This window comes from Protobothrops mucrosquamatus, unplaced genomic scaffold (genome assembly GCF_001527695.2).
Source record: "Protobothrops mucrosquamatus isolate PMUCROS unplaced genomic scaffold, P.Mucros_1.0 scaffold3318, whole genome shotgun sequence".
NCBI lineage: Eukaryota > Metazoa > Chordata > Lepidosauria > Squamata > Viperidae > Protobothrops > Protobothrops mucrosquamatus.
Window position 1 is genome coordinate 237,105 of NW_015389308.1, and position 19,705 is coordinate 256,809.

A 19,705-nucleotide genomic window follows, 5' to 3' on the forward strand; every position below is an offset into this window, starting at 1 on the left:
ATTCAACTTTCTTATTGTTAGTTAATTCTTAAAAATAACACACATATTTTGGTGATGTTCCATGTTCTTTCAGGATCCAGAACAAGTAGACTAGTCTAAAATGATACTTCAGCAATCATTCAGGTATGTATATTTACTTTTCCACTTTTGTCTTCTAATGTGCTCTTTTCAGAAGATTCTTTCAGGTATCACTTTGGACCTTTTTATAAGGATGTTTCACAATAACGTGAATCAGAGGTAAAGAGAGCAGCTGTTGACTGACTGACAGAGTATTCCGTGGTCTTTTTTCATTTTTCATTTTGGAAAACTGGGCGAGAGAGCAGTCCGAATATCTGCAGAGAGTGTGTGGAATCAATATCCCTGTTAGGTCAATATCTTTATTTATTCAACTCAACGGCACAAAATAAAATGCAATATTTTTTTTTTGACCTCCTTGATAAACATTTCCGGAAAGTTTTCATGCAGTTTTGTGCTTTGTGATTAGTTTCAAAAATAGATTGTCCTTCAGTCGATTTTGCAACTGTCCTTTCAAATATATTGTTGATGATGGAGTTTGAGTGGACATTTTGCTAAAGCCTTTCTCTTACAGGATACACCAAAAGTTAAATTCTAAGAAGCAGTAAAAAGAAACTCAGAAAATGAAGATTCCGCTCTTTCCTAAGCTAGCAACTGAATGCTCCCTGTGGATCTGGTTAAAAGAGGGAAGAGAATCCCGGAAATTGGTTTTACTGGTTGTGTTTGTGGCTCTGCTAGTAGACAATATGCTTTTCACAGTGGTGGGTATGTAGTGTTTTGGTTTGCTTGTTCCTCTTTGGAGTTTAATTAAATGTGCTGGCTTTTAATATCACTGTTACCGTATAGTGCAGTGATGGCGAACCTTTTAGAGACCGAGTGCCCAAACTGCACCCCAAAAAACCACTTATGCATCGTCGGGTGCCAGATGGGTGTGGCCCATTGGCTGGGTGTGGCCCATTGGCTGGGCGTGGCTGCGGTGGTAACGGCAGACTGGGTGGGACTAAAAAGTTCAATCAATCAATTCCAACTTTGCAAGATCTTTTTTTTCCCCGCGAGAAGTTGAAATTGACTGATTGATTGAACCTTTTTTTTTTTTTTGCACACGGCGGGGGAGACCTAAAGCGAAAAGGGTTTATAAAACCCAGCTGAAGGCCTAGGACTGTGGCAACAGTGCGTGTGCCCACAGAGAGGGCTCTGAGTGCCACGTCTGGCACCCGTGCCATAGGTTCGCCGTCACTGGTATAGAGCTTTCCCTCACTGCAAGAGCTTATTTCAACAGCCACTTCTTAGTAGTAGCCATTCAATTTACCCAGAATTCCCTGATACATCATTCGAGGGCATTCTGGGAAAAATAATATGGCTGCCAGTGGGAGTGATATTTATTGCCGTATATGTTCATGTCATGTATAAGCAGATAGCCTTATTAATTACCGTATATACTTGTGTATAGGCAGACATGCCAAGCCACATTTTTCATGGTACAGTATATTGGTTAAAAAAATCAAGAGTCTGCTTATCTGTGGATGGGCTTACATGGGAAATATGGGTAGTGTCGTTCAAAGATGTGCCACCATATGTACTTGTGGATAAGCCCATCTGTAAATAAGCCAAAGCCAATTTCGGGGGTGCATTTTGGCATTTAAAATGTTCAACTTATCGGCATGTTTAGACAGTGTTTGACGGCCATCCTCCCAAATCTAATCAGATTGCCCTGGAATATTGTGAGTGTGTAAGTCAGGGGTGGCCAACGTTGGGAATTTTAAGACTGGTGGACTTCAACTCCCAAAATTCCCCAGCCAGACATGCACAAGTCTTAAAATTGCCAAGGTTGGACACCCCGGTGTATGCGTTTGTGTGCATAGATTTTAAAAAAAAGCAGTTGGTAGGAGGCAGAAAGCAATACATTTAAGACAAAGACAAAAACCAAAAAAGCAAACATGTTTTTGCAGGACAAATATTTTCTCACTTTTTTCTTTCTTTTAGTGCCAATCATCCCTTCATTTCTATATGCCACACACAAAAATATCAGCCACTCTGCAATTTGGGCCACAGTTCCTGTGCCTTTCTCAGCTGATCCCTCTGCCTTGGGCTTCTTGGACTATAACAATATCACAATGACAGTCTCAAGCCACGATGCTCTAGCCAGTGTCACTGGGAGCCAAGAAGGAACGGTTGCCCCTCATTTCCTCATGGATGCTTTGAACCACAGCTGTACAGATAGATCGGACTCTCTTTCAGAGGAAAATGTTCGCGTTGGGCTGCTCTTTGCCTCAAAAGCTTTGATGCAGCTCCTAGCAAATCCCTTTGTGGGACCCTTGACCAACAGGTAGGTCAGCTTTTAAATAAACCAATCGGGAAGACTTTCTGTACTGCAACACACTCAACTTGCAAACTTTCCAAACACCTAATACCTAATTTGATCTGATGTTAGATCAACCTAAGGATTTCAGGAAATGAAAATCATGTCCCCTACTATGATGGGTGTTCAGACACATAGTGGAAAATCTTCTGTTTCCTCCTCCTTCCCTGTCGTTCAAGAAATATTGTGAAGTAGCTTGTGTTGGTGGACAGTAAACTCAAAATCATTTTTTTTTTTGGTTCCTGTAGGATAGGATACCATATCCCCATGTTTCTTGGATTTGTTATTATGTTCGTCTCTACGCTCTGTAAGTATGAACACCTACACAACATGTGTCTCTTCCAATGTCGCCGGATTTGCTCTACGTATGGGAGTAGAATACAACAGTGCTTTGTTTATTCCATCCAATGGAGATGTGAATAATACAGAAGCCTGTTTTTTTTTAATTTTAGAAAGTGTGCAGAGAAGAGCAACAAAGATGATGAAGGGTCTGGAGGTTAAATCGCACGATGAATAGTTGAGGGAGATAGATCTAGCTAACCTATCTAAAAGCAGAATTAGGAGGGACATGATAATGTCTTCCAGTACTTGCGGGACTGTCACCGAGAAGCACCACAAGGCAGGACAAGAAATAACGGGTGGAAGCTTGTTAAGGATAGATCCAATTTAGAAGTAAGAATTTTCTGACAGTGAGAACAATGAATCAGTGGAACAGTTTGCCTCCTGGAATCTTGGGTGCTCCATCACTAGAGGTTTTAAAGAATAGACTGGACAATCATTTGGGATGGTATAATGGTATAATGGTCTCCTGCCTTGTGCAGGGGATTGGACTAGACTACAAGACCTTTGAAACCCCTTCCAGTCCCATGATTCTATGTTCCTGGAATAATATTGAATAGTTTTGGTTCTGGGGCAGGCAATCTAGCGTCCTGTAAATATTTTGGTCTCCAAACCCATAATATCTTAGTTATATTGACTGGAGATGCTGGGAGATTAAAACATTAGAACAGCTCAGTTCGCTTCATCTTGATATTTGTCCAATATAATTCAATAAAATATGTAACCAGAATTTCAATGCCCCTTCTGTCTTTAAATGTTTGTTATTTTACAAAGGACTGTTATTACTCAATGAGTCTATTGATGTGAATGGATAGCTATCAGTTTCTGCTTTACTTCTCATTTCCCAGTATAAAATCAGTGTTGGCTTAGGCTTCCGTCAATTTATTTTCAGAAACTCTACCTGAAAATTCCAGCCTATGCATTTCTTCTCATCTGCATTGCTGTATGTAATTTTTCCCCTGTATGACACTTCTTGCAAGTAATCTTCCCCTAATGTAATCCATTTTTATTCTTACTTCCTTTCGTATAACTTTTTTGCTTTGTTCCGAACGTTGTAAAAAACAAAATCTGAAAAATGCAGGTTTTGGCATCCATAAAGGCATTGAGGTTCGTGAATTGCTTTGGCCTAAAACAGACCAATTCATGAAGTGCAATCATTTAGCAACGAGGCATGGAAGTTCTTGCCAGAAGTCCTTTTTTCCCACCAAAACATGCACAATTCCAGTAATCCGATTCTGCACCCTTTTTCTTCCTTTAGTGTTTGCTTTTTCCAGGAGCTACACCTTGATGTTCATCGCTCGCGCCCTGCAAGGCTTTGGTTCTGCCTGCTCATCTGTTGCAGGTAAACATACTGGCAGGTATTACTGGCAATGCCGCAAATCTCACACAGCTGGGACAACATCCTGGATTGCCAGGAGGCACTTATTTATTTGTTAATTAAATAGATTTATGCGGCTGTCCAACTCATACATGGTGTCTCCGGACGGCACATTGCATTAAAAACCCACAATACAAAACCTCCAGAAGTTCCCTCACTGTTTCCAGGATGGCTTCGCGGGCCACATGAAACCACTTCGCGGGCCTCATCCGGCCCCCGGGCCTTGTGTTTGACATGTCTGAGCTAAGTGATGTGAATAGCAATAATCCAGGACTCCAGCCTGGCAACTTTCCTGTCCATGGCTGGAGATACCAAACTTAAACAAGGACTTTCACTTTCAAGATGTAAAGAGGGACTATCTTTTCCCCACTTACAACCTCCTAACCCATCACAGTGAGAAGGCACTGTTGCAGGCCTAATGGAGCCTAGAAAAGGGGCTTTCTCTGTAGTGGCTCCTTCCCTTTAGAACATCATCCCTCCAGAAATAAGGTTGGTTCTCTCCTTGCTACTTTTCTGGAAGGCCCTGAAGACATGGTTTTTTTTGTCAGCCAGCCCGGGGACTCCAGGTTGATTAGGAGCTGATTGTGTGGCTTGTATGATCATGTTTGCAGCGAGGAGTGGGGACTTCTGGAGGTTTTGTATTGTGGGTTTTTAATGCAATGTGCCGTCCGGAGACACCATGTATGAATTGGACAGCCGCATAAATCTATTTAATTAACAAATAAATAATCTTCAATATTGGGGCAGATTTGGGGGGAACATTGGGGGAGCATACTTTCTCCCTTATCGCAGATGAAATTACAGCTTCCACAACAGCTGGTGGGGAAGAGCAGGGGAAAAGAAGAATTCCATAAACCGTGTTTCACAGGTAGCTTCAGTCTTTCACTTCTGCACAGTGCAATAACGCTAACCCTAACCTGTGGCTTTTTCCAGCAAACTCAGAACTGATCGGCTTTGCTCTGTCTCTGCCTGCAGGTCTGGGGATGCTTGCAAGCGTGTATCCCGATGACTGTGAGAGGGGAAATGCAATGGGAATCGCATTGGGAGGTCTGGCTTTGGGAGTGCTTGGTGAGTAAATGTACGCTTAATACTGTTTAGGGCATCTAGGAACTCACGCAGAGCTCACTCTGGTGTATCTCCCTAGCTATTTCCATTTAGGACTCTGTTTGTTATCCAGTTGGCTTCGTCTGTAGTTCTCTGGTAGCAAGTAAGACATTTCCCAATAGCTAAGCTGGAAAAACGTAGATTTGCTGTACATCCAAATAGGTGTCTGCATGTAAGCACGGCCTACTATGGATTACTGTATTGCTCAGCATTCCTGGAAGAGAACAAGTGAAGAACATTGGAGTGTATCTCAAGAGTAGATACTCCTAATAAGATCACCCAAAGCATGAAGCTTACTTAGTTCTCCCCCAAACACAAGCAGGGATCTATATTGAGTGGCATGGATATAGAAAAATACTGGAAGGTGACCACCTTAGTGATAATAGCAAAGGCATCATTTTCAATCTGCTGGGAGAAGGCAATGATAAACCATTCCTGTATTTGACCAAGAAAACTAAATTCCTGGACAATATATTGGATGATGCTCAACACGCTACTGTGGAGCAGCTGAAGTTCTTTTGGAGTATTAGTGGTGTTTATGATGCATATTGTTGGCGATATTTTTTATCTATTTGTTTATTAAATTTAAATGCTGCCCATCTCACTGACAAGGTGACTCTGGTAGGGCTATGTTGATATGCAGGAAGAGAAAATCCAAACCACCCAAAACCAGAATTGAGGTGGGAACATGGAATGTTAGAAGCATGAACATGGAGACGTTCAACACAGTCAAAGATAAAATGAATTGACCACACACTGACAGGTATCAATGAACTGAAATAGATTGGAGCTGGAAACATTTAGTCAGAAGATCAGACTGTTTACTACATAGCACAACAACAGTGGCAACAAAGAAGGAACGTTGTAGCTTCGATCGCCAGAAAGAATATACTGTAGAAAAGACAGTTCTTGGCTGTAATGAAATCAATGGCCAAATATTATCAGGTAGACTTGGTGGACAACCCTTGCCTAAGTTATCCACTGATGCAGAAGACAAGGAAGTTGATGAGTTTTATGGTCAAGTTCAATCACATCCTACAAAGAAGGTGTGTTTTTACAGTATGATTCTATTGGAAACTAGCTGTACCCGGCCACGCGTTGCTGTGGCTCAGTCTGGTAAAAGCGTGTGTTGCTTTTACGTCCAACATATGGCACTGTTTTTCAAAAAAACATGTTTTTAACCTGTCACAGGTGTGACATCAATATAATATAGGTATATAAAAACACGCGCGTATTCGAATGCAACGTTGTGTCAAAATTTCAAAGCAATCGGTGAAGAACTTTCGGAGATTTAAGATTTTGAACAAACGAACATTTACATTTTTATTTATATAGAAGATAATAAAGGGGTTGGACAGTATGGCCTAGAAAAGAGAAATGAAGCAGGAAAAGAACCGTTTACCAAGCAAATAACCCCAAATGCAAAGTGGTCTATCTTCATAGATTTGTTTTTTATTATGTGTATTTTCATATGAGCCCCGCTGATGTGTTTTCTTTGTAGTGGGAGCTCCATTTGGAAGTGTGATGTATGAGTTTGTTGGGAAATCATCTCCTTTCCTGATTCTGGCAATCCTGGCTCTCTTAGATGGAGGTAAGTCATCCTTTGAAGTGGTCGGGTCAGGGCCCACCTTGAATCATTAAGCTGAAAAGGATGACTCCAGCTGCCATTTTTTTCTGTGAAATAAACACTACCCAGCATAGTGGGGCTTACTTCTCAGAAAACATCCGAAGAAGAGGGCAGGGTCAAGGGAGAACTGAGCTACTGAAGCAGGGAACAGGAACAGAAGTAAGGTTCAGCATAATGAGTAGGAAAGATGGAAGGATATTTCCAAGCCCGAAATAATAATATTTCTGTTTTAGCTTTGCAGCTTTGTATCTTGCATCCAACGAAGATTTCACCTGAGGTAGGGCAAAAATACCCCTTCATGTTTCCTTTCATGTATGTACTAAAATATTTTTTTTTACCCTACTTGTTGATGCAAAGGATCTACACATCTATTTGCTTCTGTTTTTTTCAATGCAAAATAAAATGATTGTTTAAAAAAAGAATAATCTAAAACATCAGAATAGGAGCTATAAAAGCAAGAGCAAAGCAAGCATTTTACTCTAATAAAGCAGAATCTTTTCTGCAACCCCCCCCAACTAATATCTTCCTCTTCTCTGTGTATTTTCCAGAATATCAAAGGGACTTCCTTGTTGACCTTGTTGTGGGACCCCTATATTTTGATTGCAGCAGGTAAGTTTTCTTGCCTCTGTTATGGGCATTTGGTTTTGAGGATACAATACCTGTCTTCTACACTTAGCTTCTGTGGAATTGAGGTGGGTTTAGAAAAGATTCTTCCGATAAGCACCACCATTGCTTATTATTTCTGGTCCTGCCTGCTGGAACAACACAGCATAAACGCATGGTTGGCTGCCGTACAGTTGAAGATGGTTTTACACCTCTCCAAGCAAAATGCACTCTACTCTTTCTATCGTCCCATGCAGCAAATCAGAGAGTCTAAAGAGGGTATTTGTAGGAGAAGAGCAGGCAGAGCCGGGGGCAGAGTTAAGCGAGTTATCAGCCTAGAGTCGTTTTGTTCCCACAAATGGTCTCAATCCGTCCCGTCTTGAATTCTCTTGACTCTTATCTAGTACCAATTAAGTGCTGAATGTTAGTTGACTAGATTCTTGTGTATAGGCTCGAGCAATACATCTTCTTCACTGCAACTTATGATCCTGATTCTTCGCACCTAACCGTATTAGGTCATTGCGTACAGTGCAGATTTCCAAATTAATTGCTGTCTAACTTCTCATTCAAGCACATCCAATAAACGAGAGCTCAGCCCTGTGTAGAAGACTCCATTGTCAAACTAATAGAAGAATTTGAAGGAAGTCCTTCCTAAAATTCTCTCTGCCTGAAAGGGGTTATCTCCTATTTTACATTTGCCCTCTTGGGCTAAGCCATGGCTGCATTTCTTGGCCTTTTTCTCTAGGATATCCTTTTAGTTACTCAACAAGTGCTATCATGTCCACTTTCACTTGGGGTTTTGCAAGTCCAAGAACATTCAGTTCCCTCCCATCCATTGTCATTGCCCTCCAGTCTCCCAGTCATTCCAATAGACTAGAGCAGGGGTGTCAAACTCAATTTCATCAGCATTGCGGTTGCCCTCGTGGGTGGGTGTGGCCAGTATGGGTGCGGCCTACTGGGTGGGCGTGGATGGAGTGAGTGTGGCCTACTGGGTGGGCATGGCCAGCTCTACATCGTTCCCGTCAAGGGTGCCTGTGGGGGCCTGGGCAGGAGTGGGACAGATCTGAGGGTCTCTGGCAGAAGGGGGTGGGACCGGGGCAAGTGCCAAGGCATGGTCCATTTCTTCATTCCTCACAAAGGCTGACATCTCCCCAGCATGTACCCAGGGGGTGGGGCCAATGCGGCAGGGGCTGGTTCCTCGCTGTTTCCAGACGGTCTTGTGGAGCTAAGACTGAATGCGTTTCAGCATAGATGGCCACCACAAAATTGTACATTGGCTCCCGGCTGGCCTGGGCCAGGGCCAAGGCAGCGGGGGCCGTTCCCTCACTGTTTCCAGGATGGCTTTGCGGGCCACATGAAACCACTTCGCAGGCCGCATCCGGCCCCCGGGCCTTGTGTTTGACATGTCTGCAATACAGCCTTTCTTTCCATCTATGTTTTACTTTCCTCACGTTTTTCTTCAGATGTGATGCTCTCAACTGCACACTGTAATTGGGGTGGGAGTCTGCCCGATGCTCTGCCAACCGGAAGAAAACTCACGAAGGTTCTGCATCTTTTCTCTCCCTCCAGGTTCAATTTGCTTTGGAAACATGGGAGTTGCGATTTTAGAAGCTACCTTGCCCATTTGGATGATACAAACCATGTGCTCCCCAGAATGGCAACTGGGTAATATTTTTTTTTTTTTAAAAAATAATTTTCATAGGAATTGGATGGTGATAAAATATGTTTAGGTTAATTTAGCGTTTAAATTTTACACTAAATACACCATATATTTAAAATAAGCTCAAGAGGACTTCAAAACCATTTGTGTTTCTCGGGGTGGACTTGGTTTTTGAATGGCAAGCTGAAAGCCATAATTAGCAGATGGGTCAGGAGTCAAAATTAGCAGATGGGTCAGGAGTCAATCTAGATTTGTTTTCGTTCTGTTTATATTTAATTAAAATGAAAAAGATAATTTCCTCTTTTATCTAATGAAAAGCATTCAGTGGGAATTGGAAAGGAACTCTGGGATTGGCATTGTATTGTATCTTTGATGCATCAGCTTTGAATAAGTTGGAAGAACCGTGTCTTCTTTCAGTGGGAATTGGAAAGGAACTCTGGGATTGGCGTTGTATTGTATCTTTGATGCATCAGCTTTGAGTAAGTTGGAAGAACCGTGTCTTCCTTCAGTGGGAATTGGAAAGGAACTCTGGGATTGGCGTTATATTGTATCTTTGATGTATCAGCTTTGAATAAGTTGGAAGAACCGTGTCTTCCTTCAGTGGGAATTGGAAAGGAACTCTGGGATTGGCGTTGTATTGTATCTTTGATGCATGAAGGTTGGCCATTAGCTTTATCTGGACAGGAAGTAATATAATAAATTTCCTGTTTGGGCTGCAGCTTTGCCCAAACCACAGTAATCTTTCTAATGCTTGTATGAGTTTGTGTGTCTCTCAGTTTTATTCCTAGCCTCATACCTGTCTGCCTTATCCTTCAGTCTCACCCAAGCAGCAGCACAGGTAGACTCCTGTGTGCTGATGCATGTGAGTAGTGCAGTATTAATTAAAAAAAGAGGGTCTTCCTTCATCTGTTAATGAAAGCTGATTCAGTCCAGAGAGAAAGAAAAAGAAAGAGTGAAATCTGGGCCTATGGCCATTGAAGAGTTCCCTACTGATTAAAGAAAATGCTTCTTTAGAGGCAGAAGGATGGTGACTCAGCCTATGGCAATTATGTGCCACCATGGAGATGGAATAATGAGATGAAATAGCTGTCTTGTGCTGTAAAAGGCATTGAAATTGAATTTATGGAGGAACAATGCTTTCTCTGTGACACTTTCTGCCACAACAATTGAATTGCTACCTTGGCTCAGCAGAGTGATTGAGGGCTGCTAATCAGTTTAAAAAGCCAGCCAGGAGGAACCCTTGATAAGATGGAGGATCTGTGAGGATGACTTGCCATCTTCTTTTTGCCTTTCAGAAAAACAGCAGGGGAGATGTGGGTGAGGTTGTTGTCAAGAGGATGGCAAGAAAATAGGGGTGGTGATGGTGAAGAGATGCCCATTCCGAGCCTGGAGGCAACATCCATGCAGGGCAAAGTTCTCCATAGTCTTCCTAGATCTGTGCTCCCCTAGTTTTGTAATACCATCCCATTATTTTTTCCATGTCCATTCTCCCTATTTTTATGTCCCTTGATATTTGTTTCGCTCCACTTGTGCATGGCATCTTTGTTTTATCCTGAATGCCTTTGGCAGAATCTATGTTGATTTTCTTATAATATTAATAATAATAATAACAACAACAACAACAGCAATAACAGCAACAATAATAATAAAGTTGAAAGGGACTTTGGAGGTCATCTAGTCCAACCCCCTGCTCAGGCAGGAAACCCTATACCAGTGATGGCGAACCTTTTAGAGACCGAGTGCCAAAACTGCAACCCAAAACCCACTTATGCATCGTCGGGTGCCGGGTGGGTGTGGCCCATTGGCTGAGTGTGGCCAATTTGGTGGGTGTGGCCCATTGGGTGGGCGTGGCTGCGGTGGTAACGGCAGACTGGGTGGGATTAAAAAGTTCAATCAATCAATTGATTTTTCCCCGCGAAAAGTTGAAATTGGCTGATTGATTGGACCTTTTTCTTTTCACACGGTGGCGGAGGCCTAAAGGGAAAAGGTTTTATAAAACCCAGCTAAAGACCTAGGACTGGGGCAATGGCATGCATGCCCACAGAGAGGGCTCCGAGTGCCGCCTCTGGCACCCGTGCCATAGGTTCGCCACCACTGCCCTATACCATTTCAGACAAAATGAAAACAATAAATCTGGGGTCCCCAATTAATAAGACTCTGAGCAGTTCCTTTGATCACTACCAGAAGGAACATTCTCTGCAGTGCATTAATCATCTAAGGCAGGGGTGTCAAACTGCCGGCCCGCCCCAGTTCAGGTGATGTGGCAAGTTTGACACCCGTGATCTAAGGGTAGCTGAGAAAGCCGACATTTCAGGACCATGGATAGCCCCACAGTGACAACTTGCATCCCTAGTTTTTCTCTCTGGTGCTTCCCTCTTCCTAAATAAACTTTGGGGGGAAATGGAACAATGCTTTGATTTTGAGCCAAATGGCGCATTAATTTGTTTGCGTGATTTATAAAACTGTCCATCTCACAGCAGTGACTCTGGATAGTGTACATAGATTAAGATCACCACCACTATTTATAATCCATCACACCCTGATTAAAACAACAACCTCTTAAACAACAGGCACATCACCTGCAGAAACTCCTGGCCCTTGTCCACCAATTGTCATTGTTTCCTGTACAGAAGTCCAAATCCTTGCTTGTTACCATGTTCAACTGAGTGATCGGAACTATGGTTTTTCTTAATCAATTCTAATCTATAGAGTGAAGATGAAAAAAAAAGTGAGAGTGGAACTAGGATGAATTTCTTGGAGAAAGGAAAGACTAAACATGTATTAATTTTGCTTAACAATTGAAAGAGCAATGAATGGGATCTAGATTTCATACCATTTAGAGTAGACCAGGGCTTTTTTTGTCATAGAACGCCCAGAAACGGAGTTCTGGCACCTTTTTTGGATGGAACCTTGTAAGGTAGGCAAGGCGGGTTGTATGACGTGTGTGAGTTCCGGCACCTTTTTTTTTTTTAGGAAAAAAGCACTGGAACAGACTAATTGAAAAAAAAAAAACCTTCCACAAAGTGATATCTCGGATAGCTCAGACTGTTTTTTTCCAATGGATGGGGAAGATATGAGTTGCACTTCAGCACCATCTTAGCTATAAAAGAATCATATTTCATCTCATATTCAAGGATCTCCAATCCACAATTATAAATATCAAAACACTTTTGTTTGTTCCTTTTACTGGAAAAAACCTCATAATTATATACACTAGATCTTCAACATGAAATGTAAATACATTGAAAAAGTATGCTATAAAATCAGGATGACACGATTGGCTGACATTTACATACTGAGTACATTTTTTTGTTTTTAATTTGCTCAACCTGCTGTTTCTTAGCAAAATGAAAAGAGTGTAAATTTCCCCAGAGGACCTGCAAAACAAGTAGAAAATCTAGGAAATTAAACACCAATGATTGAGTTTCTATAAGCCCATTGTGTCATTTTCAGGCAAACAAGAGATGCTGGTGATAACATCTGTCATTTGCAGGAGAATAAATTAATGATAAGGAACTGCCTGTCAAATATTTAATTTTGGTTCAATTATAACTGAAAAGCAAATTACTCTTCTGTTGGTGCAACGTGTAAACTAGAAATAAGGGAGGAAGGGATGGGCTTAATATAGGTCAATGCCTGCAAGGACCTGACCATGAAACTTGTTTTGAATACAATGGATGTTATGAAGCACTAGATAAATTTTGCAGTTCAGGCAGGAAGTAGCTATCTCTTAGCAACTGGATGCTGCCTCTAAAGAATCATCACGCTTAGTATCTTTTGTTAGAACTTTGCTCCATACCTTGTCTATTTTCAATTGAACACCAAGTTTTTTTTATAGGACAATCTGCAATGACACCCTGGTTCCTTGTTTTTATTGAAGAATATGTCTGTTGTGTAAGACCGATTGATGTACATACACACAAACACCCACCTACACAATAGGATTCCAAGCAAAGGTTCAGGAGAGACTCCTGCCCTTTGAAATGCTGTGATGCCTTCCTTTCAAATGGGTCCTCTTTTGTTTTGCAGGGATAGCTTTTCTGCCTGCCAGTATCTCTTATCTAATTGGGACCAATCTCTTTGGGATACTGGCCAATAAAATGGGGCGGTAAGTAAAAAGGTTTTTGAATCTTGAAGTACTTGAGCTATTGTTGCAGTTTTTGAAGGTGTTGTCATGGAGGAAGGAGTAATTTTTGGGAGTGTTTCCTTTGTGAAGTAGATTAAACCAGGATCTAATCTAATCTAATCTAATCTAACCATATCTATCTATCTACAATATCTATCTATCTATCTATCTATCTATCTATCTATCTATCTATCTATCTATCCATCCATCCATCCATCCATCCATCCATCCATCCATCCATCTATCTATCTATCTATCTACAGTATCTATCTATATCCAGTTTTGGTCACCACGATATAAAAAAGAAGTTGAGACTCTAGAAAGAGTACAGAGAAGAGCAACAAAGATGATTAGGGGACTGGAGGCTAAAACATATAAGGAAAGGCTGCTGGAATTGGGTATATCTAGTTTAATGAAGAGAAGGACGAGGGGGGACATGATAGCAGTGTTCCAATATCTCAGGGGCTGCCCCAAAGAAGAGGGAGTCAAGCTTTTCTCTAAAGCCCCTGAAGGCAGGACAAGAAGCAACGGATGGAAAGTAATTAAGGAGAGAAGCAACCTAGAACTAAGGAGAAACTTCCTGACAGTTAGAACAATTAACCAGTGGAACAACCTGCCTCCAGAAGTGGTGAATGCTCCAACACTGGAAGTTTTTAAGAAGAGACTGGACAGCCATTTGTCTGAAATGGTATAGGGTTTCCTGCCTGAGCAGGGGGTTGGACTAGATGACCTGCAAGGTCCTTCCAACTTATTATTATTATTATTATTATTATTATTATTATTATTATTATTATTATTATTATTATTATTACTACTACTACTACTACTACTACTACTACTACTACTACTACTACTACTGTCTGTCTGTCTGTCTGTCTGTCTGTCTGTCTGTCTGTCTGTCTGTCTATCTATCTATCTATCTATCTATCTATCTCTATTTATCATCTCCATCCATCCCTAGCCAACTACTCAACCCCAATCTACTCATCTATCCATCCATCCCTTATTTATCTTTCCTGCAATATTTAGCTTGCCTAAAGATCTACTTACCTACCTACCTATTGGTTAGAATTCCACAGAGAATTATTGCAGGTATTTCAGGACACTTCTGATAGGGGAATCCTATTGCTGATTTCTGCAAAGAAAGGTACCCCAGTATTGATGGCGTTATTGAATTTGCAAGATGAATCATTCAAACAGCCTTCGGAACTTTTGATATTGTTTGTTCATTGCCTTTCTTGCCAGCTGGCTGTGTTCATTGATTGGGATGATGGTCATAGGAGTCAGCCTCCTCTGTGTGAGTATGACAACACACTGCATAACCAGAAATGGAGAAACCAGGCAAAAAGCCCTAATTCCAGATTAATACCTGCCAACATTGTCGCAGGTAGCACAGGCATTTCAAAGAAGATATGGAGGTGGCAGCCTGGATCTTAACAGAATTTTATGAGAAAAGATATATACCAGTAAACAATGGAAAAACATGGGAAAATTGAAAAGTGAAGGAAAAAGACTCCTTCCAATCTTTCACCCATTTCTCGTGTGATTTTCCCATCCTATGCCACCCGTTTCTTCTTTGGACCTTCATGGTTCTAGTCCAGTGAATTCCTTCAAAGTAACTAGAATCTGACCTGGTTAAGACATAAACCTAACTAAGGAACGGTGTCTTATTTTGCTTAGTGTCTTATGCAAATCTACTCATTATAATTTAGAAACCATGATTTATTGTGTACTCTAGTTAGCTTTGTTAAACCATGGGTAAACAAATCATATCAAGGTGGGATATGCCAGGAGACTGATAGAAAAAAAAATACACTTTGAGGGTTTTCCAAAAGGCTTTGAGGGCTGGAGCTGACCTCACCTTATTCTGTCTAGGGACTGAATGTTGCATCAATATTTCCGCTGCCTTAAGTTTTCATCAAAAATAAGAGATACTTTTATGACTTCTTCTGAGCCTTAATCCAGCCTTTCTCTTGTATAACCCTAGATTCCCCTGGCTCAGGATATCTATGGACTCATTGGACCTAACAGTGGACTTGGTTTTGCCCTTGGTAAGATTTTGAAAGAGTTGGTAGCCTGCACCAAACCAATTCAGGACAACTATCTTCAGCTAATTTTACTAGGTACAGATGGAGCTGAATTGTTTTAGAAAAGGAAGTGAAACTTTCCTGCAGTCAAGCCCATCTGAGGGATTTTATGGGCATGTTAATTCTTGGCAGAAGATTTCACTATGGGGGGTGGAGAAGAGTAACTTTTTTGAGGTTGAAAACTGAAGAGAACACAATTTCAGATGGTTTATGATGGCTACTTCATTCCAGCCTCAGAGAATATTTTGGAAGCATCGAGGCTTGTTGTTCATGAAACATGAATGGGGAATGAAATGCTATTTCTTATTGAGATCTTTTTGTTTTATTTCGGGGACAGGCATGGTGGATTCGTCAATGATGCCTATCATGGGGTACTTGGTGGATCTTCGCCACACGTCTGTTTATGGCAGCGTCTATGCCATTGCTGACGTGGCTTTCTGTCTGGGCTTTGCTATTGGTATGGACTAATATGCATCATGGTGATGTAAATTGCATTTTTGTTGCATCTACATGCTGGCAATTCCTAGGAGACTAATTTCTAACATGTGCATGACAGAAAAAGAATGAAAGCAAAAGCCAGATCTAGTTATGCTTTGAGGAGACTCATTCCAATCAACACAGAATGTTATCATGGATAACTTTTTAAAATGGATTTCAGTCAGTCTATGCATACATTAGGGAGGGAGGGAGGGAGGGAGGGAGAGAAAGAGAGAGACAGAGATGTTTAATTTGTTAGAACTAAGTTTGTAAGTTTTGAATTGATAAGATGCAATTTACTGGAAGACAGAGGCATGTGAATTATTATGATTTACTGTGTTGGTTACATCCTGCCATTCATACAGCAGCTGAAAGTGCTCTCTTTCTTTCCATTTCCCCACACAAAAGTAGGCTGGGCAGAGAGGGAGTGATTGGCCCAAAGTCAATCCCATGTTGATCCCATGACTGAATCTGATCTCCTCATGCTTAGTCCATTGTCTCTCTGCGAGAAGAACAGAAGTTTCTAAAGGAGATCTGCACTTCAGCACTTTTACAACTCTCCCCAATTTGCTGATTCTTCTGGTTGGTGCATAGACTAGGGCAGGGTTCTTCAAACTTGGCCCTTTTATAACTTGTGGACTTCAACTCCCAGAATTCCTCAGCCAGCGTGCCTGGCTGAGGAATTCTGTGAGTTGAAGTCCACAAATCATAAAAGGGCCAAGTTTGAAGACCCCTGGCATAGAGGCTGCCTCTTGATCACAGCACTTACTCTTTTTAAGATTGGTGATTCTCTTCTCGGACAGGATCCTGAACCCTAAACCTACTTAGTTTTTTTTTTTAAAAAAAAATCCCTTTTTCTCACCTTTTAATTTTCCCTTTGCTGCCAAAAAACAAGCCAATAAGCAACAACAACAGAGAAATGCATCTTCCTCCAGCTCCTTTATTGAATAAACTAAGGCTAGCTCTCCCTAGTAGTCAGAATAACATGAGTATTGTTTTTAACAGGTCCCTCCACAGGGGGCGCTCTAGTAAGAGCCATTGGCTTCCCTTGGCTCATGGTCATCATTGCAGGCATCAACCTCGCATATGCGCCTCTGTGTTGGTTTCTACGGAGCCCCCCAGCCAAAGAGGAGAAGATTGTGAGTTTGGCCCCAAATGGGAGGGGGTGGGTTCCTGGTGGTTGAATCCCAAGGGGAATAAAAAAATATCCAGAGGATGGTTTGTTTATTTATCTATTTATGGTTGATAATAATTAACTATTTTTCTTAATAATTAAGGTATTTGTATGATTTGTAATTATTAAATAATTATCTAATCTCTTTAAGATTGATGCCAGGCCCAGCCCAAGAATGACCATAGAGCTGGGGTCCTCAACCTTGGCAACTTTAAGACTGGCTGAGGAATTCTGGGAGTTGAAGTCCACAAATCTTAAAGTTGCCAAGGTTGAGGATCCCTGCCATAGAGCAATCCAGCCAAAGTTTAGTTCCTTATTTGCTCATATCATATAGAGAGAACTTCAGCCTCTACCACTCTCATCCCAACCGATATATCCCAGCAGATTCTAGGGAGTGGCTACCCTAAATCCCTTCCTCTTTCTCCGATCTAGCTCCAGGCTGTGTTGTGTCTTATCTTGCCCACCCCCCACCTCCTCAGAATGCAGTTCCCTCCATCCTGAGAAACTGCCACCTTCACGCCATCCGCCCCCCTTTGCAAACACAATCCCTCACACTTGGTTTTGCTTTACTATTTGCAAGATATATCACAAATTACCTCACACCTTTGATAACAACTGTTTTCTCCTCCAGTGGTTGTTATTTTCTCCCTCACATTTTGTTTCCGTCCTCAATTTTGAGCCTATTGATGACTGTGCTACTAAAGCATCTTGGCTTGAAGTTCAAGGGCTGAGGAAATAAAGTGATCAGGGAGCGTTTTAGATGCCATAACACAGGGGTCTTCAAACTTGGCCCTTTTATGACTTGTGGACTTCAACTCCCAGAATTCCTCAGCCAGCGTGCCTGGTTGAGGAATTCTGGGAGTTGAAGTCCACAAGTCATAAAAGGGCCAAGTTTGAAGACCCCTGCCAGAACAGGTCCTTTGAGAAACAAATTCTAGATCAGTGTTTCTCAACCTTGACAATTTTAAGGCATGTGGACTTCAACTCCCAGAATTCCACAGCCAGCATTGCTGGCTGTGGAATTCTGGGAGTTGAAGTCCACAAGTCATAAAAGGGCCAAGTTTGAAGACCCCTGCCAGAACAGGTCCTTTGAGAAACACTGTTCTAGATTGATATCACCGGGTATGACAATGATGCTCATGCTGGTCTTTTGCTTCCTATCTCCCTGTCTCTGATTCCCCTCTCTCAGGCGATTCTAAGCCAGGAGTGTACTATGCAATCCAGACGTTCCATCACTCAAAAGACACTTCAAGACTTTCCACTCACAGACAACAGCGATGAAGAAAATGAGACTGATTTCTAAAAAGAGGGATCCACTTCTCTCTTTCTCTCTCTCTCTCTTCCAAATCCTCTTCTATTAACTGTATCCTGTATTTTTTTTCCTGGCAAAGTCCATTCTTGTAGCTTGCGGAGTGACCAAATAAGAAGAATCTTTGAGACCTTTCTTTCAGAATTTTATGGCTGTAAGCTCTGTTTATTTAGGGCAGGGGTCTTCAAACTTGGCCCTTTTATGACTTGTGGACTTCAACTCCCAGAATTCCTCAGCCAGGCACGCTGGCTGAGGAATTCTGGGAGTTGAAGTCCACAAGTCATAAAAAGGCCAAGTTTGAAGACCCCTGATTTAGAGAGTTATTTCCAGTTCTGAGAGGGAGGCCTACTGTACTTTAGGCCTTTCTTCTCTCATCTCAAAACATTATTTGACAGAAAAAACTTTAACACTCTTAGCTGCTTCACTGCTTTTAACAGGAGCTTGCACACAGCTCTCCACGTGATTATTGGCACTATAGCAAAATATGCATTGTAAAAAGAGAAAATTGCCCTCAAGTGGAGCTCAGCTCTTAAATGTCCTTGGAATTTTCTCAGCAACAGACTGAGCTATTTGTCCACTTCCCAATCAATGCCGCAACCTAACCCAGCTCCAAGCATTTATTGGCAGAGTGGTACCTGTCATAAGATTGTCATGATCTCTTAGTGACAACAAATAGCTCACAATGTCATTGTGCAAAATATTGGAAGTGCAAAGTCTGACAGTTTTGATTCTCTCTCCTTGAAGATGCCCATGTATAAATGATGCTGGAAGCAAACTTGAAGATTAGAGGCAGCATTTCTCTCGTTCTCAAACATCTCGTCTTGCACAGTTTTTGTGATACTTTGGGCAATCCTAATAAAGATATTTCTTAGTTATGTTTCCCCTCCCACTTTTTAAATTCTTTGTTAATTCCTTTTATATTCTATAAAATTGTGTTTAGGCCCTCTTGTGGATGAATTGATCAGTGCAGGCTCATCAAACCTGCGGTATGTACGAGCTATTTAGTGAGCTAACTTTTAATAAGCTTAGAATGTGAATGCTCACCCAAGCTGATGGAAAGCAAAGAAGGTATACTCAGAGGCACTCTCGTCCATTAATTTCTTTGGGCTGCTTGCATGTGGAGCAGGGAGGGAAAGAACCATTATATCAGGGATGTCAAACTCACAATGTCACGTGACGTGTTGTGATGTATTGTGACTTTTTTGCCATTGCCAGCAACAGGGTGGACATAGTTTTGCTATGATGCCCACGGGCCAGCAGTTTGACATCCCTGCATTATACTGTTTGTTCCTGAAATAAAAAAAAACTTGTAATACAACATGCTCAAGCCTGTTGCCTTATGATTCCTTTGCCAATTTGGTTCGAGAAGTGGAGCACCAGTAGGGTTGCAAGGGATCTGAAAAAGCAAAAGAGGATGTGGACAGTTAGAAAAGAGGAGAAATTGGAG

The 19,705-nt window shown here is 41.6% G+C and overlaps 1 protein-coding gene across 1 annotated transcript; it reads left to right on the forward strand.

Annotated features, from left to right (window-relative positions):
* Nucleotides 1–638: 638 nt before the first annotated feature.
* Nucleotides 639–18,252, forward strand: SLC18A1 (solute carrier family 18 member A1). The gene is made up of 15 exons (XM_015826815.1): nucleotides 639–780; nucleotides 1,999–2,341; nucleotides 2,623–2,681; nucleotides 3,972–4,055; nucleotides 5,067–5,159; nucleotides 6,697–6,786; nucleotides 7,056–7,099; nucleotides 7,371–7,431; nucleotides 8,995–9,090; nucleotides 13,115–13,193; nucleotides 14,457–14,508; nucleotides 15,199–15,262; nucleotides 15,636–15,755; nucleotides 16,781–16,914; nucleotides 18,139–18,252. Exons 1-15 carry the CDS (start codon nucleotides 639–641, stop codon nucleotides 18,250–18,252), a joined length of 1,575 nt encoding a protein of 524 aa, XP_015682301.1.
* Nucleotides 18,253–19,705: the final 1,453 nt, after the last annotated feature.

What these genes read in the sequence shown, in the direction of transcription:
- SLC18A1 (XM_015826815.1), top strand. Translation starts at nt 639, where the DNA reads ATGAAGATTCCGCTCTTTCCTAAGCTAGCAACTGAATGCTCCCTGTGG. An exon ending in TAGGAGTCAGCCTCCTCTGT is followed by an intron (nt 14,509 to 15,198) that starts GTGAGTATGACA and finishes GTATAACCCTAG; the next exon opens with ATTCCCCTGGCTCAGGATAT. An exon ending in CAGCCAAAGAGGAGAAGATT is followed by an intron (nt 16,915 to 18,138) that starts GTGAGTTTGGCC and finishes CCCCTCTCTCAG; the next exon opens with GCGATTCTAAGCCAGGAGTG.